The sequence below is a fragment of the Prionailurus viverrinus genome, chromosome A2, assembly GCF_022837055.1.
Source record: "Prionailurus viverrinus isolate Anna chromosome A2, UM_Priviv_1.0, whole genome shotgun sequence".
Taxonomy (NCBI): domain Eukaryota; kingdom Metazoa; phylum Chordata; class Mammalia; order Carnivora; family Felidae; genus Prionailurus; species Prionailurus viverrinus.
The window spans coordinates 2,189,844-2,216,662 of record NC_062562.1 but is presented as its reverse complement, the minus strand read 5'-3'; the positions used below and the strand labels follow the sequence as shown (position 1 = coordinate 2,216,662).

At 55.8% G+C, this 26,819-nt stretch overlaps 1 protein-coding gene across 4 annotated transcripts; it reads right to left on the bottom strand.

The window, feature by feature from the left end:
* Positions 1-816: 816 nt before the first annotated feature.
* On the bottom strand, positions 817-26,819 carry CHAF1A (chromatin assembly factor 1 subunit A). Of its 4 annotated transcripts, none has more exons than XM_047850254.1 (16): positions 26,522-26,819; positions 23,042-23,092; positions 21,378-22,246; positions 17,919-18,071; positions 16,614-16,670; positions 14,160-14,389; positions 13,931-13,991; positions 13,535-13,603; positions 10,792-11,018; positions 10,086-10,254; positions 9,860-9,937; positions 9,306-9,398; positions 8,141-8,393; positions 6,994-7,484; positions 1,994-2,090; positions 817-1,296 (listed from the first exon to the last, which is right to left on the bottom strand). In XM_047850254.1, exons 1-16 carry the CDS (start codon positions 26,787-26,789, stop codon positions 1,196-1,198), a joined length of 3,267 nt encoding a protein of 1,088 aa, XP_047706210.1. In that variant the 5' UTR covers positions 26,790-26,819; the 3' UTR covers positions 817-1,195. The 4 variants fall into 4 exon arrangements, with proteins under 4 accessions (XP_047706210.1, XP_047706209.1, XP_047706212.1 ...); XM_047850253.1 differs by having other exon boundaries at positions 9,860-9,940; positions 26,522-26,818; XM_047850256.1 differs by lacking the exon at positions 26,522-26,819 and adding an exon at positions 26,065-26,465 and having other exon boundaries at positions 9,860-9,940.

Here is a 26,819-nt window from a genome sequence, read left to right as displayed (position 1 = left end):
GGGTTTCAGGGGACCTGAGGGGTTTGAGGTGGTCCCATTCACAGATGTACTACAGCTGTACCCACCTCTCCCAAGGAGCCCCGGTCAGGGCCCGGGCCCTCACCCTGCAACTGGGGTGTTCATCAGTCCCGCCCAAACGGGTGGGAGAAATGGGGCCCTTGCCTTTGAGTGCCCCGAGGGTGGGGGTGGGGTGGGGTGACCCTGTGTTGGCCGCATCCAGTCCATGCAGAACACGGACTCGGCAGCTGCCTCCCTCGTCTCCCGTGGGGGCGGCAGGAACAGAAACGGGGAGCCCAGGCTGAATGGAGTCCACGAGCTCTGCCAGAATCTCAGCTCCCCCGGGTCTCCGATGCGCTCAGATGCCTCTGGGGGGCCTGCCACAGCCCCAACATAGAGCTGCTTCAGGGCCTCGGTGACCAGGGCCCAGGAGCCCACAGCCACCTGCACGCTCTTCCCAAGCTGTGGCCCGACCCCGATGCTGATCTGGAAGCACAGCTCGGGTCCCGGCGGCTGGACTGGACTGGACTGGACTGGACTGGACTGCTCACCTCAGGGACGGGCAGGGGGGACTGGCTGGCGTGCGTACCTTCTGAGAAGCCTTCACCTTGAACTAGGTCAGCACAGGGGTGAGGATTTCACAACAAAGCTGGGATGGTGCTTTCGCAAGGTGCAGGCCTCTATACAAAGGACAGAGGCACGCGCGGGGCCGGGGGGGTGCCAGCTGGGCACGGGCAGCGGGGCGGCTCAGGCCCCAGGTAACAGCACACACCCACTCACAAGAAACGATGTGTCCGAAAAGATGACAGACGCGCCGGGTCAGGGCTGGACAATAAGTTTATACACACCCACATGGGGTCTGGGAGCCGCAGCAGGCTCCAACTCATTTACAAGCATTTCATCACAGTGCCTGCTCCGGGGCCCGCAGGGCGCGACCAGGCTTTCCCTGTACAGGTCCTCACATCGCGATAATGCTTTATTAAAGGGCAGATTAATATGCAGCTTTTGGGGGGAACATTTTTACAAGTATCAAAAGGAACCAATCAAGCATCCTATATAAAACTTTCCAGACCTCAGGGGAGGTCTGCGAAGCAGGACAAAGTGCTCTTCACACAGACTCGCAGGACTTTCAAGTATCCGAGAGGCGTTTGTGAATCCCTAAACCATCCTACACGCGTGCACCGGGCCGGTGGGGCGCTCAGCAGGGGCCGAGCGAGCTGGCAGGCGGGGGACTCTCGCTGCTGTCCATCCCCACGGACCCCCCAGCTCCGGAAGCGGTTCCACACGGGGCCGGGGCCTCTGCAAGGCAAGAGAGGGAGGGGGCTTTAGCCGACCGCACCCCAACACCGGGTAGGGGCTCAAGCTGCTGTCCCCCACATACCCCCTCGAGACAGCTGTATTCACTGCCCTCAGACCCCGTCCCCTCCTTAGTTCACTCAGCAAGTTCAGTTCAGCCTCCCTCACCACCCATACCAGCCCTGCTGTGCGCCCTGTCCTCACAACTGACCCTTGTGCTTCTGATCCCCCCTGCCCCCCTCCCCCGCCCCAGAAATCCACCGGGCTCCCACCTCTCCCCCGGGTCTCCCTGAGCCCTGTCTATGGCCGAGACCACCCCAGGACTCCACCACTCTGCCTCATGGTACTCAGCCCGCAGGTCAACGCCACAGGGGCAGCACTGTGGATTCTCTCAGAAGCTTCTGGAACAGTGCCATGATTTGGGTGGTCAGCACCCAAATGCCAGACCATTACTGCACCTGTTTCTGCTACGGCTACCGTAGTCCAGTCCTGATGTGCCCACGGCAGCTTTCAGACCAGTCAGACCCTCCAGGGCCCGCACTGGAACCCAACGCCCACACCCACCCCGGCCCACCCAGTGCCTTTTGGGGTCCCATCACGCAGCCTCGCTGTTTACAGACAAGAGGCGCGTGGGAGCAAAAGGGCACGTTCTTCCCTTCCGGCCAGGCTGATGAAAGAGGAGGGCTTGGGCCTTTCTCACCCCCAACATCCGAGATGTCCAGGATCACACAGTCGCCGTCCTCCTCTTCCTCCTCCTCCGTGTCTGCCTGGAACCCATCCAGGTCCCCAGCTCCAACCTGGACAGACAAGGGCGCACAGGCTGTCAACAGCAGCAGCAGAAGCAGACGGGCCACGGGTGGGGCAGGGGGGCTGCTGTGCCCCCCCCCCCACCTCTACCTGTCCTGGCAACAAATTTGAGGAGTCTGCTTGAGAGCCTATCAGCAAAGGAGCCCTGGGGGACGGGGAGTTTCTGTCAAAAGACCTCACTCAGATCTCCGAAAACTACCACCAGCATTATCCGCGAACTGTCTCTGACTTAGAGACCCGGATTTCTGGTCCACTCTTGCTTAGATCACTTCTGCCAGGGACAACACCATCCAAGCAACTGCGGGCGGGGGCCAGGCAGGGCCTCCACTGACAGCAGAATTTCCACCGACATCCTGGAGCCGTTTCCATCGGCTTTCACCAGAGAGGACAGAAAGCGTGAAAGGGAGGACTGATTTTAAACACCAGCCATCCACACGGGCGCCTTGGTGAACGACAAAGAACCAGCCGAGGCAGAGGTGGGCCTATTTCAACAGAAGGCCTATTTCTCACGACACTCTTGGAACTTCTCCGCTACGGAAAGCTGCCTTTGCCGGAGAAGGGGTGACAGACGGCACAAGGCCACTGGGGGTGTGCAGACTGCCGCCGGGCCCAGCCGGGCAGCCCCACGGACACGACAAGGGCCCCCAGAGCGAGCCGTGCTGCCAACGGCCGGACGCCAAGGGGGACTCCCAACCACCCGTGTCGAAAGGATCCCCAGGCTGAGGACAGACGGCCCGGCCCTCAACTACGCCACTCAGGAGGCGCTCGGCTGGGTCTGCCAGGCAAGAGGGACCCGCCCATCGTCCCCGCTCACGGGCCCCGCAGACGGGACACGCGAGCGCAGGTGAACAAGGCTTCCCACGGCTCCGCCGGTTTTCAGATGAGCCACCAAGCGCAGCCCTCCGGGACGGGCCAGGCTTCCACCGGGAGACTCCGGGAGGACACCCCGAGTCCCGCTGTGTGGCCACGGCAAAGCTCAGCAGCTGGGAAGAACCCTGTTCCGGGTCATCTTGAGCACAGACTTCTGACCGGAGAGGGAACACAGAACCTCTCCCCGCTTTAAACTAAAACCGAGGCGCAGAGCTCGCGTCACCCTCGGGCCGCACGAGACGTCCGGCGGCAGGACTGGCGCCCCTCCTCGGCCTGCTCAGCTCACTGACCAGGGCACCTGGTGAACCCACACGTATCGGGACTACTTTGAACTCACACAGACTTTTAAACTCCCACAAATGAAAACAGCCCAACCCAGTCTAAAAGCTCTATCTGCACACCTCTAGGGTTTGCGACAACTACCCCCAAGGGTACAGAAGCATCGGCGGCTTTACCAAAACGCAAGTGGAAGCACTCTACGAGCTCCTGCGCCTTCCAACCTACCTTCTAGAAGTCTACCTGGGTCTCCCGCTTTATGTGGGTGCCGTGCGATGGGGGGCCTGCTCAGTGCGTGCCCCAAAGCCATTCCCCCCTCCCCGGCTTCTGAAACAGAGCCGGAGTTTTGTTGGGGGCTGCTGGCCAGTCCCTTTCCCAGCCTCTCCCGCAGCTGATGGGCTGTGCCAACGATTCTGGCCAGAGAGACTCAGGAGGAAGGCTGTCGGGGACGGTGTCCCTTTCCAGATGAACGGAGCCTCTGCCACCTCGGTCTTGGGGGCAGGAGGGGCGACAGCCATCCTGTGACCATGAGGACCAAGGCCACATACTAAGGAAGGAGGGAGCGGGACACGGGGAGCCCGTCGGCACAGGAGCCGAGGACCTCTCGTTGCTGAGACAAACCCTCCTGTGTTGATGCCGTGGCTTTGGGGCCCCGTTACCGGTGGCCCGACACGAGGGGACCGTGGAGGAGGGTGTCCCACTCTGCAGAGCAGGGGCGAGGCTAGCTGCCCACGGAACCACTCCCAGAGCATCCCCAGAGCCGGGTGTTCCGGGCTTCTCACCCCATGACGCACACACCGTGCAGGCCCACACTGCGGTCCTGGGCCCGTCACGTGCCATTTCCTGAGGGGTTTTTAAAATGCAGGCTTTAGATTCCTCCCTCAGACCTACTGAGTCAGAACCACTGGGTCCAGCAAGCCCAGGACTCCAAAGATTTGGTCTGCTCTGAGTGGTGCTTCTGTCCAGAACAGTTTTAGACGCCCAGGGACAGCAGATGAGCCGCACGCAGGGCCCGGAGCGTGGTTCACGTGCCGTGTGGCCTTCGGCCGAGTTCCCCACGCCGCTGAGCCTCTGCAAGGCCTCCCCCGTGAACGGGGAACGAAAGCACGGGGCTGCTGTTCACATGTATCATCAGCTGAGACTCCCCGTTTCATGGATTCCCAGACACACACTTTCTCATGCATCCACGAGTCCCCTGGGGGGTCACCCTAGGTTAACTGGGAGCATTTTTTCTTTCCTGGTGTCTCAGTAAGATGATGAAGCATCTCGCCAATGAAACACGGGGATTCATATGAAGTGCCGACTACAGCACCTGGCATGTAAGGAAACGCGTAACAGGGGCTAAAATCAAGGTTTTCCGTGCAAACGTGGGTCATGAACACAAATGAGGACGGCCACGGGTGAAAGAGCCCAGTGGGGCTCAGGATGCAGCCGTGACCGTCACGCGAGGATGTGTGACTCTCACCCACCCCAGTGAAACAGACAGGGACACAGCAGGGCCCTGAGGGACGACAGAAGGGCAGAGGCCTGCAGATGCTGCTCAGATGGGGGGACACACGAGGCTGTTTTCCAGCCCAGCCATTTTCAAGCCAGGTTCCCACTGCTGCTTTCAACCAGAGCCAGTCACACTCAGGTTCCTCCTTAGACTGTTTGGGTGACACCAGCACGGACCACGAAAAGGTCCTACTGCTCGAGCACAGCTTGAACACAAAACAGATCCAACAGGACATCCGGCAGCCCGACCCCCTCCCGCTCCCGCTCCCGCTCCCGCCAGGCACCGGCGCTCACTCTGCTGGTCCCTCTTCTCTCGTTTCGGCTCATTTCGGCTGAGGTCCAGGGAAGGAAGCTGTTTGTGGGTCTGAGGCCCCGACCCTAACCCAGTGGGCTCTCCACGGTACAAGCCGTGTCCACAGGCCAGGCGGAGCCCTGCACACAGCCTTGCACTGAGGACAGGTAACACGGACAGTTTAAAAAAGGAAGGTTTACGACGTATCAAAGGCCTGGGGAGCCTGGGTGGCTCAGTCGGTTAAGCGTCTGACTTCAGCTCAGGTCATGATCGCACAGTTCACGAGATCGAGCCCTGCATGGGGCTCCATGTGGACAGTGTGGAGCCTACTCGGGATTCTCTCTCTGTGCTTCCCCCACTTGTGCTCTCTCTCTCTCTCTCTCTCAAAATAAATAAATAGACTTAAGAACAGACAATAACCAACATACCAAAGGCCTCATCTGTCTGCTGCCAGCAGGGAGGTGGGCTGACACCCCCCTGGGAGTAATCTCTCCTGCTTCCCTGTTCTAATGGCCACTTTCTTTCCTAAGCCAGATGGTGACTAATGTCAGAGAAGCAGTGGGCAGGAGCGGGGCGTGAGGGGGGCATCACCATCCGGCCTTTGGCACACAGCTCCCCAAGCCACACCTCCCCTGCAGAGGACACTGGACGTGAGCAGGAGACCTGACTTTTAAGACCCCCCCCCCCGCCGTCTCATCCCCATAAAACCTCTAACTCTGAGTTGCCTGCCTAAAACGAGGACCCAGTGCTCATCCTGAAAATAGGTTTCCAGTGAGACTCAGAGGCGGGATAGAAAAGAAACTCGTTACACTCACGGTCCAGGAAGGAAAAAAACAGACACACCCAACATCAGCGAAGGCTGCCGCTGGGGCACCTGCCCCTCGGGGCACGCAGAGGGCCCCGGAGGCCACTCCACACGGGTGTCCCCAGGAGGCCGCCCACCCCCCAGGTCCCCACACTCTGCTCTGGGTACTTGCTCCCGAGCTGCCTGTTTGTGATTAGGCCACTATTCCTGTGACAAATTCCTATCTGTGCCTCCCATCCGATGGTTCTGCTCATCGCCGCCTACAAACTCTAGCAGGGGTCCCTGATGCAGAATAAATGCTTAATAGTCACGTGAAGTGAACGTAAAAGCAAAAAGAGATTTAAAAAACTAAAAACTGGGGGTGGCTGGGTGGCTCAGTTGGTTGAGCATCCAACTCTTGATTTCTCCTCAGATCACAGCCACGGTTCGTGGGTGGGATCGAGCCCAACGCGCACACTGACAGTGGGGGGGAGCCTGCTTGCGATGGTCTCTCTCTCCCTCTCCCAGTGCCCCTTCCCCACTCATGCTCGCTCTTTCTCAAAATTATTTTTAGAAAGTTAAAAACAAAACAAAACAAAAAACTAAACTACAAAGTCACTGCACGGAACCCTGCCGGGTGCTAAAAGGAAACGAGCTATCCAGCCACGAACAAACACGGAAGAATCGGACACACACAGAGCGACGCGAGAAGCCAACCCGAAAAGGCTACACGCTGTGTGCACCCACGCCTGCGATTCTGGAAAAGACACAACGACGGGGACAGCAGATGCGTGGTCCCCCGGAGTGTGGAGGGAAGGACGGGTGAGCAGACGGAACCCAGGGCACGTTCAGGTCCGTGGAGGTGCTCTGTGGTGGACACACGCCATCGTACGCCTGCCCAAACGCGCAGAACACGCAGCAGCAGGCAGGACCCCTAACGTCAACCGGGACCCTGGGTGAGGAGGACACGTGGACGTAGGCTGTCCGTGACGACAGACGCACGGCTCTGGCGCCGGGTCAACAGTGGGGAAACTGCAGCTGGGGACGGGGGCGCGTATGGGAAACCGCTATGCTTTCTGATCACTCTTGCCGCCGGTCTAACAACGGCTCTAAAAAAATGCACTTTACTGCAAACAAGAAAGCCCTTGGGAGGGGATCGCCCCGCCCCGCCCCTCACCTGCCCGTCGTGCCTGCGCTTCTTCATGAACTGGGTGATGCACATGCTGCCCGCGGACTTCCTCTTCAGCGACATGGGCGTCCCCTGGCCGGGCCCCGCGGCCGGGATGCTGCCACTGTCCTCCCTGGTGGCCGAGGGCACCACGGTGACGTAACTCCACTGGCACGGCACGGGCAGGTGCTCCTGGTCAAAGCTCTTCAGCACCTGCGGGTGGACGTACCAGCACATCCTGAAGTCAGGCCTCTTCTCGTACACCGAGTTCTCAGAAATGATCCGCTTGAGCCTGGCCTTGGAGGGGACGGCGGCGTCCTCGCTGCTGGTGGGGGTCTGTGGGCGGGAAGAGCCGGGGCTCGGCGGGCTGGCGGAGCTGCTGTCGGGACTGCCCGTGTCCTTGCCGAGCAGCCCTCGGCGGCAGCACTCCTGGAACTCCCGGATGATCACCTTGCTTCCGTTCACGTTCCCGTGCAGCAGCGGGAGCAGCTGGGCCAAGACTGGCAGGGGAAGGGGACACGAGGGGGCGGGAGACACGAGGAGAAAGAGAACAAACATCGCACGCTGCTCCCTGGTCGGTCGCCAAGGTTAAGACACACGGTCAGCTTCGAGAGGGCCTTTTTTTTTTTTTTTTAATAAAAAACAAAACAAAAAAACCACAACTTTATTTCTAAAGCAGGCTCCACACCCAGTGTGGACCCCGAGGCAGGGCTTGAACTCACGACCCTGAGATCAAGACCTAAGCGGAGACCAAGAGTCCGATGCTTAACTGACTGAGCCCCAGGCGCCCTCGGGTGGCCTTCTAAGGGCAGGTTTAAGACACAGGAAGTAGCTGCAGAAAGTCTGTGAAGGCCAAGCTTCCCGGGGGGGGGGAGGGGGGGGGTCTCTGGCTGAACCACCACGCCTGACACCACAAGCCTATTTCTCCTTAGTTATGGCCGCCACACGCTCCAGGGGGAGCATGCTAATTAAAGTAGCTGCCCTGTGTGGCTGGTGTACTAAAGGGTGAACAGATGCCAGCAAGCACTGGCTTTCGTTGTCTGTTGAAAGACCTTGCACGTCTTGACCCGGACACCTAACAAAGTCTTCCTGGGCCCAGGACAGCCGGGGGCCCGACCCGCTCCCGCTCCCCCTCCCGCCAGGCACCGGCACTCACTCTGCTGGTCTCTCTTCTCTCGTTTGGAGGCCTTGGGCGTCTGCTCCTCCTCCGAGGGGACCGTCTCCAGGAGGCACGCCGTGAACTGCTGGAGCACCTTCAGGTCGGCGCCTCCGTCCTTGTCGGCCGCCCAGACGCAGCCGATCTTCACAGGCTGGAGCACGCGGAACCTCTTCCCCTTGGCCAGAAACTCGTCCCACTCTTTGGCCTTCAGTTTCTGGCGAACCTTGTGGTTCTCTGGGTCGGCACACTCCTTGCAGGTGGGAGAACAATGCTTACTTTGGGGTCCCCGGGGGCCCTGTGCCCTCTCATCCCGCCTCCGGAACGGTGAGAAGGAAGAAGAGTGTGCTGGGGTGGCGCAGGGCTGCCCGCAGTCAGGGCCGCCGCACCCCCAGGCCCCACCGCGTCCTGCACCCCTCTTCTAACGCTACCAGCCGGGAAACGGCAGAGTGTTTCCCTAGACTCAACCATGACTGGCACGTGTGCCCCTTGCTGTCTGGAAGCATTCCCTCTGGCCACGACCGGCAAAAGTCTCAGGTATTTTCCTAATGTCACCAGTAAGCCTCTCAAGGCCACTCGGGACTTGCTGGTGAGTATGTCATGCCAAGGCTCTCAAATCACCAACCCCAAATCTCATGCCCAGTTCAACCGCCGGGCCCAGCACCTTCCACACCGGGCCCGGCTCCATTCTCAAACACCGGTGAGCTCGTGGGCACCTCAGACGTGCCTACCTTGCTAGCTGGAAGCGTGTAAGACGCATCGACCCCTCCAGTCTGACTTGGAGACACAAAACCTACCCCCCACCCGGGGCTGTTTCTCCACTGCCCAAACACTGCATCCCGACAGGCCATCGAAAGTTCCACTGTCTGGCAGGGTCCAGAAAGTCAGTGGTGGGAGTTGGGGGTTAACCAAGGGGCACGGGGGCACCTCCTGGAGAGATGGAAAAGTCCGAGATTTCATTTGGGGTGATGGATTTACAAATGCCAATCGTTAAAGCTCACTGCACGTCTTCTTGTAAGTTCCAACCTTAGCTAAGGAAACGTAAACAGACCCAATGCGGTTTAGTGCCCTGACCCGCAAACCTCATGGCATCACTGTCACAGCCCCAGGCTGGGGCCCGGCCGAGCTCTCTCGGGGACCGTCACCTCCCCGCTCGCCCCCTCACCTCGGTGACCCCCTCGTCCTCAGACAGGTACCCGTGGGGCACGAAGAAGCCATCGTCCTCATCTTCATCGTCTCCCACTTCGTCGTCATCATCCTCAAAAGGAAAACAAAGGACGTTCACGACACGCAGCCCCAGAGTGTCGATTTCGCTTGGAACGTGAATCTGCGAACACCTGGCAGACGCTTTTCTGGACGCCACAAGCACCGGGAGAAACTTGGGGACCGATCCCAGTGGCTGACAGCGGGCCAGCGTCAGGTACCACACGGCGCGCGAAGCCACCCAGATGCGAGATGGGGACGGGGGGTGCGGAGACCACAGTGGACCAGGGGGCAAGTGGGCCCCAGCTAACAGTGGGGGACGCTTCTTGCCTCCACTGCCAAGCGGGCTGGTGTCACCAGGTAGGGTTTCCTAAGACAAGCTGGAAATGGGGATGTTCGAGGCTGCCCGAAACGTTCAGGCAACCCCGTGGGCCAAGCAGGGGCCGTCTGCGAGTGGACTCAGCCCGGGGCCTGCCTTCCGGGCGAAGCCTGAAACCGGCGCGGGCAGGTGCTCACCCCCTCACTGTGGGACAGGGACTCTCCCGGCTCTTCCTCCTCCCACTCCTCGTCGCTGTCCACCTCGTAGTCCAGGAGCTTCTGGGAAAACAAAGGCACCGTGCGTCAGTCAGAGCAGAAAAGCGACGATACTCGTGGAATCCAGGAGACCCGCGTACAAAAGGCAAGACGAGAAGGAAACGCGGACAGGCGTGCCTGGACCGTCGGAGGTCTGCCACGTGCTCACCCTGTCTAGCGCCCAGGGGTCCCGCGGGTGGATGACGGTCGTCTTCTTATTCCACGTGCCCCAGTACGCCGGTCGGTGATTCTCGGAAAACTGCAGGAGCTTCATCCTGCCAAACTTCTTCCTTTCGGGAACGCCGTCGACCTTGCCGCTCTCCACGATCACCACATCGCTGAGGGGGAGCCAGCAAACTCAGGAACGCGCCTCCCCCGCAACGCGCCCGCCTGCCACCCAGGCTTCCCGAGGAAGCAGGCTGTAAGCGTCTTACGAAGACGGGTGACCGCCTGGTCCCAACGAAGCTAAGGAGCATTTACTCCAGGGACACAAAGCCGAGGAGGAGGGAGAAACAAGATTGCTAAGTTGCTGGCCCACAGCATCGATACAAGTAGGGTGGTGCAGAATGAGCAGACCGACAAGAACGGGGAGACGTCCCCCCAGGGAGGCTGGCACGGAAGGAACCAAGATCCCTGCCCCGAGAGTCCGGGAAGCCAGGACAGGAATCCGCACTCCACAGCAGCAGCTTCCTGCAAAGCCACTGCACACGGGGCTGCAAGAGCTCATGGGACGCCCGAAGAGAGACGAGTGGCCCAGAGCCAAGCCAGCAGCAGACCAGAACCCAGGGCTCTGTCCCGGGCCCCTCCCTTCCCGGCCTCTCCGACTGTGCTCTGACTTCACCAACAGGTAGACGACCGTCTCCCCGGCCACTAACCTGTTACAGGTGTCTGTGTTTCGGTTGGAAACCACGGTGGGTCCGGACCTGAGGGGCTGTCGGCCTTTCAGATCCTTCAGGAAGGAGAACTCGCCGTTCTGCTGCCGGAGGAGCTGGTCCAACTGATCACAGAGGTCCTGGTCGAAGGCGGTCCGAAACCGAGGGGCAAGGACCATGTGCTCTTTAATTTCAAAGGGGGCAAACTTCCCGCAAGAGCCGGCCAGGGTCTGAAATGGAGAAGAGGGTGTGACGGCACTCCCGCGTGCTGGGACGGCCGCCTCTCGGCAGCCGCGAGGACGAGCCGCTCGACACACAGCGCACTGCTCTTCAGATTCATCCGGGTTGGGAAGTCCCAGGAGACACACAAGAGGCCACATGCCATGTGACGTCACCTACACGGGTTTCTGGAAAAGGCAAACCTACGGGGTTGGAGGTCACTTCAGCAGGTGCCAGGGGCTGCGGCTGGGGGGAGGAGGCTGTGGACTGTCAGGGAACCCTATGGGGCGATAGAAACACTCTAGATCTGGACTATGCGGGTGCCGTGGAGTCCCACACACGTTGTCAGCCTCACTGAACGGGCAAGTTTTCCTGTCAACACCTCAATAAACACGGCTCTTTAAAAAGTAGCAGTGAGGGATGCCTGGGTGGCTCAGTCGGTTAAGCATCTTACTTCGGCTCAGGTCATCTCACGATTCCAGAGTTCCAGCCCCATGTCAGGTTCTGCACAGACAGCTACAGAGCCTGCTTGGGATTCTCTCTCTCCTTCTCTCTGCGCCTCCCCTGCTTGTGCATGCACACCCCCTCTCTCTCAAAATAAAAAACAAATGAAAGTAACACATTAAAAAAAGTTTCTTAAATAATGACAAGTAAGAAGGGGGGAGGTGAGTGATAAAAGCAGAGCTCCCAGATGAGGAAACCGAGACCCGGGAGAGTGGCTTTACCCAGAGCCGCACCACAGCCTGGCTTGCGGCCTGGAGCCCATCCCCCACCGACCCCAGCAGAGGCTGCCGTGGACCTGACACATCAGCGTCTGTGTCCGCAGGTTCCGGTGGGCTCGGTGTCCCCTCCCGGAGCTCCTTCGGCACCAGCAATGTGTTTGTCAGTGGATCCCGAAGCTGGCAGTGCACGAGGACACGGGCAGTGGGGAGGACACTCCACGGCCGCGACGTTCGTATCAGAAAGCCAGGCTTCAGCCTCACGGAGGAAAGAGTGCTGCGGCGGACAGCCTGCATCACGGCCACGTAGCAGGCCGTCCAGGGGCTGCCGAAATCCCCGGTGCCCACGCCAGGCTCGTGGGATGCTCTGGGACGGGATCCAGGCTCCACGACTTCGTATTCCCTCGGGATTCCAACTCACAGCCCGGGGTGAGAAGCAGCACACTGCCCGCCTCCCTGACGAACACGTGCTGGGACACCGGGTACCACACGGGACAGAGGTAGGGCCGTGCCCCACACGACAACTGCAGAGATCAGCCAAGCTAAGGGACTCCACATAAAAGCACAACGAGCAAAAACTAAAACAAAAGAACCACCAACAAGCAAAAAACAAGACACACCGGGAAAGAGAACGTATCTGTCTATGGCCACAGGGTACACAAGGCTCTGCAACCACATGCAAATGAAAAATCTTCAATGTTGCCATTAAAACAAAAACCTGTGTACAACAGAAGATGCCACGAACAGGTCAGACGGCGGGTAACAGACTGAGAGGGAGTATCTGCTGTGTGTATCACCAAGAATGAAAATCCTGGCTGCGTAAACAGCTCCCGGAGGTCAGAGGAAAAGCCAACCTTGCAGAAAGATGGGTAAAAAATGGGAATTGGCAAATCACAGAAGAAAGAAAATGGTAAACAAATGCAAAACGATGTCTACCTGGAACCAAGGAAAAACGTAAAGTGAAAAAGGATATCCATTTCTTTTGACCCACTGGGTTAGTGAAGTTAAAAAAACCGAGCGTCTGGCCCGCTTCTGGGTGGTTGTCCTAAAGGAAGGCACGGGTACAGAGCGGAGTGTTAGTGACACTCCGTGTGCCCCTGATGGGGCATCAACAGGGCAACGGACATATAAACTGTGACGCCATCCACACTACGCAAGCGCAAGCCGCGATGGAAAGAACAAGCAGACCCAAGCGTCCAGCACAGAGAGGATCCGAGACACGGCTGCAAAAACAAAGCAGGGACGTGACAGTGTGATCTGTTACGTGTATAAACACACAAACATATGAAGGGATGTGAACGCAGAGAAAGCGTTAGACGGACACCCTTGCACTGGGGGAGATGGGTCCCGTCTGGAGCATGGAGGGAGGGGGAAGGGAGCCTGGCGTCTCTGGAGGCAGACGCTGGTAGGAGGGGACAGATGCCAGGCTGAGGAAGCCGGATTCTGTGCTGAATTCCGAACTGTCCTTTTACGCCTGGTCTTGCCTCCCATCTGGAGCGTCAGCGCCCTGAGGGTGAGGACTGGCTCTTCCCGGACATCCTCCCCGACAGCTGCTAAGGCAAAACTGTTTAGGAGGCAACCTCCAAACACCTGGCAGTAGTTTGAGCAAACCTGACACTTTCCGCCTGGTGAGACGACAAAACACTGAGCCTCCGGATTCTACCAGAAATAAGAGCTCCCTCCAGGAGGCAAGCGGGGACCTCCTCTTGCCGAAAGGGAAGCTAGCTGGCCAGAAGATACCCTTGTATTTTCAAAAGGAGGAGCAGGCCAAAGACAAAAAGCCAAGCCGGAGGAGGCCGGCTGCTCACCTTGGGGGCCTGTGGGGTCTTTGGTTTCTGAAAGAACCTCGTGATTTCAGCCTTCTCTGCTTTAATGCGCTGCAACGGAAGAAAAGAGAAGCACGGAGAAATGGAGAGAAGCAGTGTGTGTCTGCAAACACGCCGAAGGCCCCCGGAAGGGGAGCCCCGGCATTTTTAAGAGGAAAGCATCGCTTTGAGGTCTGCTCTCGAAACCCACCAACCCCAGCCCCAGCCGGGCACCAGCCCATCTCCGTGCCAGGCGCGGAGTACGGGGAGCCTGCCGGCCACCGGAGGGTATGTGCACACGTGGCAGTCCCCGCGAGGGCCACCTGGCTTCCCAAGACGAAGGAACACCGGGCAGCGGTCGAGCGGACTGAACTCTGCAGTCCTGGCAGAACAGCCTACCTTCTCCTCTTCCCGCAACCGTTTCTCCTCTTCCTTTTTCCTCTTCTCCTCCAGCTTCGCCCTGGGAGACGGGAGACACAGCTTCAGCCCGGAGGCACGGCGGCACACCAAGCCGGCCTGAGCTCGCCAGAGGCCGCTCCAGGGTCCCAGGCGGCCTGGGGGTGCGCGCTCCCGCCCCAAGCGCCCCCCCCCCCACCCCCCCCCCCCCCCCCCCCCCGGGCACACGCACTCCAGCGCCTCCTGTCGCTCCTTGCGCCGCTCCTCCTTGAGCCTCTGCTTCTCCGCCTTCTCCTTCTCGTCCTTCTCCCGTTTCTCGCGCCTCTCCTTCTCCTTCAGCTCCTTCTCTTCCTCCTTCTTCTTCTTGGCTTCTTCCTTGGCCCGCTTGGCCTCCTCCTTCAGCTTCTCCTTTTCTTCTTTCTCTGCCCGTAGCTTGAGCTGCTTGCCCAGCCGCTCCCGGTCCTGCGGCCGAGAGACAAGGCGCGGCTGGGCCCCTGCGCGTCTCCCGGAGGGCCAGCCGCCCGCCCAAGCCGCCTCCCCCCGCTCCCCGGGCTGGGAGAGAGGTGAGGGCCACCAGCCACTGGCCAGGGACCTTGCTGGCAATTCGAAGTAAGAGTCTTGGTGTGCCTCTGGCTTCTCGCGGTCCGCGAGTCCGAGCCCCGCGTCGGGCTCTGTCTGGGCTGACGGCTCGGAGCCTGGAGCCTGCTTCCGATTCCGTGACTCCCTCCCTCACTGTCCCTTTCCCGCTCACGCTCTCTCTCTCTCAAAAATAAATAAACCTTAAAGAAAGTTCAAGATTCATTCAAAATACCACGTATAAACGTGGGCCAGAGTTACTCTCTTTTTCACTAAATTAAAAAAAATTAAAGAAGAACCTCCAGGGACGCCTGGGTGGTTCAGTCAGTTAAGCTTCAGCTCAGGTCGTGATCTCACAGGTTTGTGGGTTCGAGCCCCGCGTCGGGCTCTGTGCTGACGGCTCGGAGCCTGGAGCCTGCTTTGGATTCTGTGCCTCCCTCTCTCTCTGCCCCTCCCCCACTCATGCTCTGTCTCTCTCATCAAAAATAACATTAAAAAAATTTTTTTAATTAAAAAAAAAAAAAAAAAAAGAACCACCTCCAGGCTACCCGCTGTTAGGCTTGAACCACATTTATTTAACCAGAGAGCCGTGATGAAATACAGACAGAAATGCCTATAGGTTCTACTTCTCTATCTTTAAAACAAAAGCATTTTTCCTTCGTTTCTCCCCAAACCATGTAAGATTATAGGGTTTTATTTCCTCTGAAATGGAAGAACGGGATGAGGTGAGGAGCAGGAATGTGCTAAATAAGGGGGAAATAAATGAGAATAAACAGTAAAAGCAAGAAATGACTTTATCTTTACATCGGCTCCTCATTCCAAACAGCTGGTACATGGCCTGAGGCACTGCGCTATTCTGTAACCTTGAACTCCTCCTGAACAAGCTGGCCTGCCAGGCAGAGAGGTGCTTCCTTTTGCCACAGCAACGGGTCACTTTCAAGGCCCATTTCCATCAGAAATGGGTTTCCCAACATCAGGACCCTGGCAACTCAGTTTTCGTCTAGCCGTATGACTATGCCCTTGTCTATACCCTCTGCCCTGAGAAACCCCTGGTTGCTTTAACAAAAGTCATGGCGGCATGCCATGAGAGACGCCTGGACTGTTCCAGTTCTCACACCGTTTCCTCTGCATCTTCCTGTGACGCACAGGACACTTGAAGAAGGTGTCTGCTCTGGGGATGGTAATGACACCAACAGTGTCTGTGCAAGGGGATGCCCTGCTTCTCATTGCTAAATAAGACAAGGCTTCTGGAAATCAGCCATACTGGAGCCCCGTCTCCACCCCCACCCCACCTCGGAGATTCCGACAAAGAATGAGATAAACCCTAAAAACGCCATCAAGATCTGACCCACAAAGGCCGAATGCCACCGCGAGGTGCACGGCACAGGGAGCAGCCGGTGAGCACACAGCCCGCCCCTTCCACCAGCTGGCGTGGGGGAGACGCCCGCTGGCCCTGTCCTCCACGGCAATGAGAAAAAAGTGCTCTGCTTTGCAGTGTGTGACACGAGGTGACCCCAGAACACGGAAGTGAAGCCTCAGAAGGGATCGCCGCGCAAGAATCACCCGTCTGGTGTCATGGCCACCAAACCAGCACGGCGGGTGGGAAGGGGCCTGGGACGCAGGGAGAGGGACCGGACCCTCTGGAAGGCAAAGGCTCGACCACATGGGACGCCCAGCTATCCAGCCAGTACTAACAACAACACTAAGAGAAAAGTCTACGAGCAAAAGCTAAAAATGATGCGACCCACGAGTCCCAGGGCACAGTTGTGTGAAATGAAGCACCTATCAGTGACGGTCAGGACAAGCAACAGGACCTTGCTTACGGTTTCTTTCATTTATTTACTTTAAGTTTATTTATTTTTGGGACAGAGAGAGACAGAGCATGAACGGGGGAGGGGCAGAGAGAGAGGGAGACACAGAATCCGAAGCAGGCTCCAGGCTCCGAGCCATCAGCCCAGAGCCCGACGCGGGGCTCGAACTCACGGACCGCGAGATCGTGACCTGGCTGAAGTCGGACGCTCAACCGACTGAGCCACCCAGGCGCCCCGCTTGCTTACTGTTTAACGCAAAAAGCACAGGTTAACGTTCTACTTCAAGGGGAATGTCTTACTCTTTGCAGTCTGAGCTTGTCCTTCTCTGCAGAAGCTTTGACCAGTTTCTTAGTTATCTGAAATGAGAGACGTTTCTCTTTCAACACGGGTTGTTTCAGTCACTACATCACATAGAACAAATCACACACTTCTTTGGGCAAGAAAGGGGGGCGGGGATAAGGGATTCACACGATTAAGAACTTCTTTACGTAAAGGCTACAATGTTCCAAGTGACCAGTTTCCACCAGTTAGAACCAAAACACTAAAATGTCCTAGTGAGGTCGTGATCTGCAATGAACACATACATCCATGCCTCTGGGGATAAAGACTGAGGAGACAGATGACAAAAATGAAGGGGGCCAACCACAGGAAAAACAGGGCAGGCTCAAAAATAAATGCAGTGGACAGTCAGCCTCGGTGTCAGGCAGGTGACACGGAGTACAAGGGTTTGCGACAGAGGACAGAGGATGCACCCCGTCCAAAAGGGACAGAGCTCTTACTGGCCTGCAGCCCAGCAGTCCTGCCCCTTCAGATTTTTCCAAGAGTGGCTGATGTTGGGAACTGTATTTAAATTTTATAGGGAATGTGTAAAAATTAACACTACATGAATTAAATCAAACACATCTATGGGCTGGATTCCCATGAGCCACCGATCCGTACTCTCTGCCTAGCGCGGCTTCGAGAAAGTGGAGTGAATGCTCAGGAGAAAAGCTCAGCTTGGCGATCTGGTCTAGTCCCCTATATCCTAGAGTACGACATTCCCTATCATCCTGCTGCAAAGCGAGCCTGGGCTGGGAGGGCTCACCAAGACGTACCGCTGGGTTCACTCACCAGGCTGGCGGCGTGGCCTCAGGTAGGAGTGTGAGCAAGTTCAGACTACTGGCCTAAGCTCTCTCCAGAGCAGGGAATCCTGAAACCCAAACCACCAGCTGGCCGAACAGGAGGAGAGAGCGCTCAGGCCAGAAAAGCAGTAACTGCCCAGGCTCCTTTGAGCCTTGGAGAGGCAGCCAAAAAACGGGACTGACGTGGAACTGAAAAACCAAAGGCCTGTTTCTCTTGAAATGCTCTGACACACTGACAAAAATTGCATGGCGATGATCTATTTGGGAAAGTCCAAAACCTCTTCCAGAATAAAACTTACAGACCAATACATTCAACAAGACATCCTTCCCACTGTGAATTACATCTTCCCTTAGGAAATGGCTGAGCAGAGGCATATGAAAGCCACGCACACCGCGCTCGAGCCTGTCTGCACTAAGCACGTAGCAGCGCAAACGCCCAGTTACCAAAGCGGTTTTATCAAGGGCTTAAGAGAAAGCACCTGCCTTCTCCAGAGTCACTTTGCCTGCCATGTCTGTGGTCCTCCCCCCCACCATAAAGGACTGAACAGCAGAATCTGCACGTTGCTGTATCTGTCGTTGTCCTGTGCGTTCAAATTTACAGTATTGAATGTGATCCAGACTGCTGTGCGAGAGCACCTGGGGAAAGCACATTGGGTCAGTCTTGCCCGCACGTGGTGAGTTTCCGTTGCAAATTCAACGTCCCCTCCCGCCGTGCTGAGTCCAGGCACAGCAGAGTTGACAGGATGCCCAGGAGCCGACTAAGGACGTCCAGCAATCAGAGCAATTACGATTTCGTGCAGAACCCATATCTATTGCTTCCCTGGGCTCTCAGGTGGACCTTCCTGGTCTGATATAACATTATCTCCCTGATATTCGGCCCAAGTGCTCATGAACTCTCTCCAAGTCTAGGCCGTATGTGTTACCTATTTGGAATTCAGCGGCCAAAAACAAGATCCACGATCCCAGAAGGAAGCTGAAATGCACACATCCATCAACTATCCCACGTCATCAATACTGATTTAACGAGATGCATGAACATTCTTGTACTTTATTTGGCAGGGTCCTCTCAGAGCCGCTTGTTCTGATTTTATACATAAGGAGACCTCATCTCTTAGCTCATAAGCAGCAGCGAACGAGGTGCAGAGTAGTGGGCATGCAGGAGTAGCTAAAAACCCAATCACAGGGAAGAGATACAACCCAAATTGGTCCAGCCATAGTCGAGGGCAAGCAGGCAAAAATTAGTGTGTGCATTCCCGGGACCTCGAAATTCTACTCCACGGCAGCCCAAGGAAACATGTAGAAGGAAGCACATTGTTCTGTCTTGGCTGAGAATGAGAAATGGAACCATCCACCAACCAGAATGAGTGAGTCTGTGAGCTAAAGTTTGTCCACACGAGAGGTATAAGATCTGGCAGCTAACAAGAGATACATCATCCCAGCCCAATGATTTCACACCCCAGAATGAAAAAGAAACATATTTACAGCACATGGCTCAGGTGAGGAAACAAAATGATACTGTATATTCCCAAGGGAGGCCTCACATCCACCACACAGAGAAACATAAAATGACAGCCTGCCAGGAGAGACGGGGGGGGGGGGGGGGGGGGGGGGGCAGAGAGGACTGGCATGCTTCCTTTATGTTCTTTAAACACGAAGAACTTAATACTTGTGTCATTTAAGTTCTACAGGGAAAAGTTCCAGCGATCTGGGCTCATCTGTATAGATGCAAAGATTCCAGGAACACAGCTGTATCAACATCATCATTTATGGAAAGATAATCTTGAATCTCCAGTAAAGGAGGATCAATGACAGTTAAAATGCAAACAAACTTGAGAAATGGTTCTATCCCAAATGGTAAAACACTCTTGCTAAATAGCAACCGTTTGGCTAGTTTCTGACTTGTAATCTGAGCCTGGATTACTTAAAATAGGTGTTCATAAATGACTGTTTTTTCAAAGGGAGATTCTCTAGAACCCTGAGAGTACTTAAAACAACAACACAACAACCCCAACAGAATGAAGCTCTCTGGGTAGACTACATCAGACTCCCTTGGGAAGAGACAACAGGATCTGCATTTTAACAAGTGCCCTGAAAGGGACGGACGGACACGGACACACACACGCCACCTCCTCAGGCTGCGTGGCCCTCGGGGCGCCCAGAGGCTCCCCATGATCACCTCGTGATGGACCAGCCCACCTGTGGGTGGCAGGGGCAACTTTCTGCCACAGGCTCTGGGGTCATCTGAACCTTGGCCACTCACAGCGTACGATTATTTGCAAAGCTGTGCGAGAGCACCGCCTTCTAGAGCATCTCAAAAGTGCAAGCCTGTGTTCAGAGTCAGACCGAGCATCTTAGGTGCAGGCCTTCCCAGCTGAGCACCCTCAGCTGTCTGGAGTGCTGTGTGGGCCAGCAGACAGACACCGAATTGTTTCATGACAAGGCCCCACTATGTCACTTCCCGATTCTCGGGCCTTGCTGTGGGAACAAAAACAAACTTAAAAAATGAAGTGATTAAGAAGAATGGAAACACGTGCACACGTCCTGTTCTCGAGGCTAACTGGCTGCGCCACGTCATGTGACAGTGTTTCTGCAAAGCAGAAGCAGCAGAATGGAATGGTTTCAAGCGATTGGCTGACCCAAACAAGATGGCTGACAACAAAAAGGGACTTCAGCCCTGATTCTGAGAGTCTGGTTAATGGCTCAGGCGGAAGTTTGAAGATGTACATCCATCTGCAACATTTAGAAACTTAGAAGAAAAAAAAGACTTCCACTTTTGGTATTTTGAAAGCCTGAAGTGAAAGCGATTTTCTTCTTCTCTCTTGCACCTCTCAGGATATAAATGACATGAAATCGTCTAGAAAAATAATTTTTCCTCCAGAGATCAAATTTCAGAAAGTGAGTAAGGTCAAATCAAGCAGGTAGATATTGAATGATCCAACCAGGATCTAACTTACATTAAACAAACAAACAAACAAACAAACAGCGGTGGGGGGGCCGGGGGGAGCACCTGGGTGGCTCAGTTGGTTAATTTTAGCTCAGGTCACGATCTCACGGTTCGTGGGATCGAGCCCCAAGCGCCGCGTCAGGCTCTGCACTGATAGTGCTCACAGCACAGAGCCTCCTTGGGATGGGTGACTCCGGACGCTGGACGTAGAGCTTACTTAAAACAAACAAAAACAAAAACCTAAAGTAAACAAAAATTCTACCAATACAGAAAACAAACCAAAAAAAAAAAAAAAAAAAAAAACAAAAAAACAAAAAAAAACACACACACCCCAAAAACCCAAAACAAAACACCGTTAAACACACCTCTGGATTCTTGACTGATATTACCAGTTTCAACCACAAGACCCTATGGGCAGATGAGAACAGAGACAGCCGTCATCATGCTCATCGCAAAGCGGTGACACCAACAAGCATTTCAGAGGCCATCCTTCTGTGGGCCTGAAAAACGGTGCCAGGTTTTTCTTTTGTTCTTGCTGCTCTGGGGGAGGGTTTCAGATGGCTGGCTAGGCGGACGAGGGCTGACCCTACAGAATCCCCAGTTTATCCTTCCTGTGGCCTTGGGGCCTTTCCACCAACGCTGACTGACTTTTTACCATCAAGACCCTTACGGGGCTCTCGGACAGGAAGAAGAAATGGAGGGAACTCACATTTGCCATGAGGGCTCATGGTTGCCTGCTGACAACCGTTCCGTCACTAAAACTGCTGAGTTACCAGCAGCATTCGTTAGGCATGAACAACCACGGCTACCAAGATGGCACTTGACACACTGGGGGCTAACAGAGCCACCCCCGAACACCCCTAATGGTTCTGGATATCGAAAGAATTCCGCATCTGTTTGCGGCCCCACCTGCTTGGCCACCAAGCACCTGGATGACACGGCGGTCCCAGGCGACTCCTGTCAGCACTGCCACACTGGCACTGAGCAGAGATACTTACTCTGCGGATGGGTGTGGAGGTGGGGAAGGGTCCGGGACTGCGGGGATGCCTTTTGGGAGCAGACTGCCCCTCGGGTGAGCTGGTAGGAGAAGAAGAACCCCTGGACGAGTGGCTAAGAACAGAGTCTTCCTCGGGGCCGGACTCCAGCATCTCGCTGTCAGAGGGCAAGCCCTGGTCTGCAGGCGGCGTGGGAGGAGACTTGGTTCGGGGAGGTTTTGCAGCCAGTATGTCCTCCAAGACCACCACGGGCACCTTCCCTTTGAACAGGATGCCCCTGGCTTCACTCCAACCGTCCTGGTCCTTCTCGGAGCATGTTCTCAGACCACCTGTCAGCTCGGGGCAGCTCTGGAGCGAGCCTTCCTGCCCCTCTCCACTCCTCTCTGCGCCTCTGGAGCCAGCACCCTCCTCCTCTGCTTTGCATGGAATGTCTGAAAGGGTCTCTTCGGGACACGTCGGCTCGTCCTTCAGACTGGCCTCCGGCAGCCCCCTCTCACCTCCAGCTTCTTCTCCGGCCCCACTCACGGCCTCCTCGGAGGGAGAGGCAGCAGACTTTAGTTTACTAAGGGCCGCGACGCCATCTAGCTGGTCACTCGAGTCCTCCGTCAAATCGGTGATGACCGTGGTCTGGTCAATACTGGTTTTGACTGTACTTCTTAAAAAGTTATCTAAGGGACCCTTCCCATTGACAAGTTTTGGATTAAAATCTATGTCAGAACCCATATGACAGCTGTTCTCCAAGTTGTCCAAAGAGGTCTCCAGATGAGGGACTCGGCCTGGTGCAGGGGCACCCTCAGGGCTCCTCGTGTCATCCGACGCGTCCTCACTTTTCTCCTTTGGGACAAGGTTCAGGCGCTTGAAGGGCAGGCGAGCTGAAACAGAGGGGGGGGGCGCTGTCTTTACAGGGGAAGTGAGGAGAGCAACAGCTCATCAGTACTCTAATATTCCACGTGCTCAGCAAGTATCAGCCTTGCTGGGCTCGAGGCGGGGCTGGGGGGGATTTCTCTAGAAAACACTCCTGTCCTCGGGTGCCCCAGTTGGCCCCTGCCCCTAATCCTTTCACCTCCGACACTGCTGCCCTTAACGTGACTCCCCTCAACACCAGACTTGCTATCTGTCCCCACAGGAGGAGGGAAGCTGCTACAGGGAACCAGATACCGAGTTTTAAAAACCAGAAACCACAGTCTTGTATACGGTCCGGTCTGCCCTGAGGGCAGATATACTACCCTTCTCACAGAGAAGGATTTGGACGCATTTATCTTCCTGTACAGTGGTTCAACCAGGGGAAGGTGTGCCTGTCGGGAATGTCTGGGGAAGTCTGGAGACGTCACTGGTTGTCATGACGTGGGCAAAGTGACCAGGGACACCGCTAAACTCTACGATATACAGGACAGAATGTCAACAGAGCTGAAGTAGAGAAACCCTACAAAAGGCAGTGACCGCTGGATTTCCTCCTGGAAATCTAAGAAATCAGTAATGCAACCAAATGGGTTTCCTTCCAGTTGGAGGTGCGAGTGTTTATCTCCCACGCCCCCCACGGGCCCCTTGATGCTCCTGCCGACGACCCCAACAGAAGGCCTCTGCTCGAAGGAAAGTAAAAACACAACTGAGGAGACCATGAAGGATATAAATTGTGAACAGTATATAACCCCTTCCCAGAAAGCTACCTTGTATTAACTTCTTGACTGGAAAAGCTGGTCTGTCTTTGCAATCCATGGCTGTGAATAAAAGCACCAAAGGACAAGTTACTAAAAGGTGGAAATCCTGAAGTTGTAAATGCATATGCAGCACCTCATATGTCCAAAGTGGTTGTCCCGTGGGGGCAATTTTTGTTTGCCACCCCTACCCCCAGGGCCTTTGGCAACGTTTAGGGAAATTTTTGGTTGTCTTGCGGTGGGGGGGGGGGAGGGGGGGGCATCTAGGGGTTAGAGGACACAGATACTGCTAAATATCCTAAAATACACAGGACAGTACCCACGACAGAATTTTCTGCCCCAAATCTTAATAGGTCGAGAAATTCTGCTCTCAACACTGTCACATCTTCTCATCTCCTTGTGGCACTTATCGCTCTTAAAGTTACATTGTTTATTATGTCTCCCTCCCAACAGGAAGCCTGTAACAACAGGGAGACGAGTTCCATACCACACCCTTGGCACCTAGCTCAGAACTGGCACTCAGTGGGAAACCAACGAGTACAGTAATAGGGACAGCGGAAAGGGGAATGATGGGGCACCCGCTGGCTCAGTTGTGGGGCATTATTAAGAATAAAATCTTCGGGGCGCCTGGGTGGCGCAGTCGGTTAAGCGTCCGACTTCGGCTCAGGTCACGATCTCGCGGTATGTGAGTTCGAGCCCCGTGTCGGGCTCTGTGCTGACTGCTCGGAGCCTGGAGCCTGTTTCAGATTCTGTGTCTCCCTCTCTCTCTGCCCCTCCCCCGTTCATGCTCTGTCTCTCTCTGTCGCAAAAATAAATAAACGTTAAAAAAAAAAATTAAAAAAAAAAAAAAAAAAGAATAAAATCTTCAACGGGGTGCCTGCGTGGCTCAGTCGATTAAGCATCCAAATCTTGATTTCAATCAGGTCATGATCTCTTGGTTCGTGAGATCAAGCCCCACGTCGGGCTCTGCGCCGACAGCGTAGAAGCTGCTTGGGATTCTCTCTTTCTGCCCCCACCCCTTTCACTTTTGTCTTTCTCTCTCTCTCTCTCTCTCTCTCTCTCTCTCTCTCTCCCTGTCTCAGAATAAATAAAATTGAAAAAAAAATCTTTAAAAAAAGAAAAAAGGAATGAGTGGAAGCAAAGATGAGAGAAAATAATGTGTTAGCAATTTCACCATTAACGACCCCAAAATGTTCTTCTCCAATCCAACCCCCTCCTCACTACCAAATCTATAAAATCAGAATAGGGCTTATTGTTTTGTGTTTTTTTTTTTTAACGTTTATTTATTTCTGATACAGAGAGAGAGAGAGACAGAGCATGAGCAGGGGAGGGGCAGAGAGAGAGGGAGACACAGAAACGGAAACAGGCTCCAGGCTCTGAGCCGTCTGCATAGAACCCGACGTGGGGCTCGAACTCACGGACCTCGAGATCATGACCTGAGCCGAAGTCGGACGCTTAACTGACTGAGCCACCCAGGTGCCCCTAGGGGGCTTATTGTTTTAAAATAAGAATCTACACATCTTGCCAGGCTGGAGCTAAAGTGCTGTCAGGAAATAAAGGAGAATGTTTTCCTGCATGAAAAAAAAAAAAAAAAAAATCTCAGGAAAGGCATCTCATAATAATATCAGAGCTGATACAGAAATGACAGCAAACAGAAAGTCTTTGGAAAAAATATCCTTAAATCGGTTAGAGTAAGTTTGAAAGCTGACACCTGCTAGGATATCTGGCTTGAAAAAACTTACCCGGGGCATGCTACGTAAGTTTTGTAAAAGATACAGACAAGGGAGCATTTGTAAAAAGCTAAAAAACCTTGGCTGTCCCCCAAGCTGAGAAGATAAATACCCCAAGGATGCACATTTTCTTTCTACCCAATTCAAGACAACATCATCCTCAAGTTCTGTTACCCAAGTCATGTTCTTCCCCTCTTAACTGAAGGTACATAATCTCTAGCTACTTACATTTACTTCTAGGACAACCCCAAGTATTAACTGGTGCGGCCCCGAGTCACCAGCTCTGATGTGAGCGGAAGGCAAGTGACCTGGGCCCCAAAGCTACAAGCTGACACAAAACAGTAGCCCACCCAGGGATCCAGATAGTTCAGCGGTACACGTACAATTCACACACACTCGTGTGTAGTCACCAATGCTCTCCATTCTAAGATTACCCCCTTCCTTTTATGAGAGGAGGGTCACAGTAGGGAGTGCTTTTTAATTTTTTTTTTTTTTAACGTTTATTTATTTTTGAGACAGAGAGAGACAGAGCGTGAGCGGGGGAGGGGCAGAGAGAGAGGGAGACACAGAATCTGGAACAGGCTCCAGGCTCCGAGCGGTCAGCCCAGAGCCCGATGCGGGGCTCGAACTCACGGACCGCGAGATCGTGACCTGAGCCGAACTCGGATGCTTTAACCGACCGAGCCACCCAGGCGCCCCTAATTTTTTTTTTTTTCTTAGTTAAACATTCTTACGGGACCAAGTGACTGTCGATGACAATCAGCCGCAGCTTTATTTATAGGGATTTTAGGTCTCTGAAATTCCAAAGTCGGGAAACAATTGAAAGAATGGTTCTCAACTAGGGCGCGATTCTGCGCCCCCCACCAGAGGCCCCTTGGCAGTACCTGGATACGTATTTGGTGTCACAAATAGGGAAAAGGGGTTGGCACAGGGATCTAATGGGCGGAGGCCATGGATGCTACTCAACACCCCAGGAGTGCACAGGATAGCCCCCAATGTCAACGCTGCCCAGGTGGTGGGTTGGACTAGTTGATTTCCTTGTCAACCCTTATCTGTCAGGCACTTCCTATGTGCCAAGCATTGCATCAAGGGCTAGGGATACAATGGGAGTCAAGCAAGGTAGACAGGCAGTCTGGTCTTCCTTGGTTCGCCATCCCACGTTTCGGAGGCTCTGCCAGGTGCCAGAAAGCCCCCTTCCAAGATGGGGTGGGGGAGGGGAAGACAGGTCTTCACCTTGCACGGCGGGCAGGATCAAGAACCCCCGAGTCCCAGCTCCCTGGCGATCCCACCAGCCAGGGCTCTTACCTGGGCTTGCCCTGAGCCGCAGACGCAGCGTTCTGGTCCCCGAACCCGTGTGACCCCGGGCCTCAGTTTCCCCACCCGGCCAGAGGGCCGCTGCACGGTCCGACTTGCTCAGGGGGCACAAACGCACTCGGCAACCTGCAAAGCCAGCCCTTTCGCCTCCCTGGGCCTCAGTCTCCCCTCCTGGCCACACCGACCCGTCACCGCAGAGAGCCCTGGAAGGACGAACTGACGCAAAAGCGCCGGGAAAAAAATGGTCGCGGCGCAACAATAACGTCAAGGAGGGCGCCCTGCGGGTCGCGAAGGCCCTCGCTCAGCTTGTAACGGCCGCACCGACCAAACGCCCGCCGAAGAGGAGCGGGCCCGGGGCCGGGAGGCCCGTCCGCCCCCAACCGCCACCTCGGCCTGCGCAGGCCGCGCGCCGCGCCCCCCCTTCCCCTCGGCGCGGGCCCGAACCGACCTGCGGCCGCTCCCCTGGCGCCCGGCGCCCCGCACTCCAGCTCCTCCAGCATCGCCCCGGCGGCGGCTCGAGCTCCCCTCAGGCGGCGGAGGCGCGGGCTCCGTTCAGGCGGCCACTGCCGCTCGCCCTCCCGCCCGCGCCGCTGCTGCCGCGGCCGCCGAGCTCGTATTTGGCGGGAACCGCGGCGACCCCCGCAGCCCGCGCGGCGATTGGGCGAGGCCGCGTCACGTGACAGCCCGCCTCGGGAAGAAGGGAGCGCCGGGAGCATCCTCGCGAGAGTCGAGGCTTCTATTCCTCC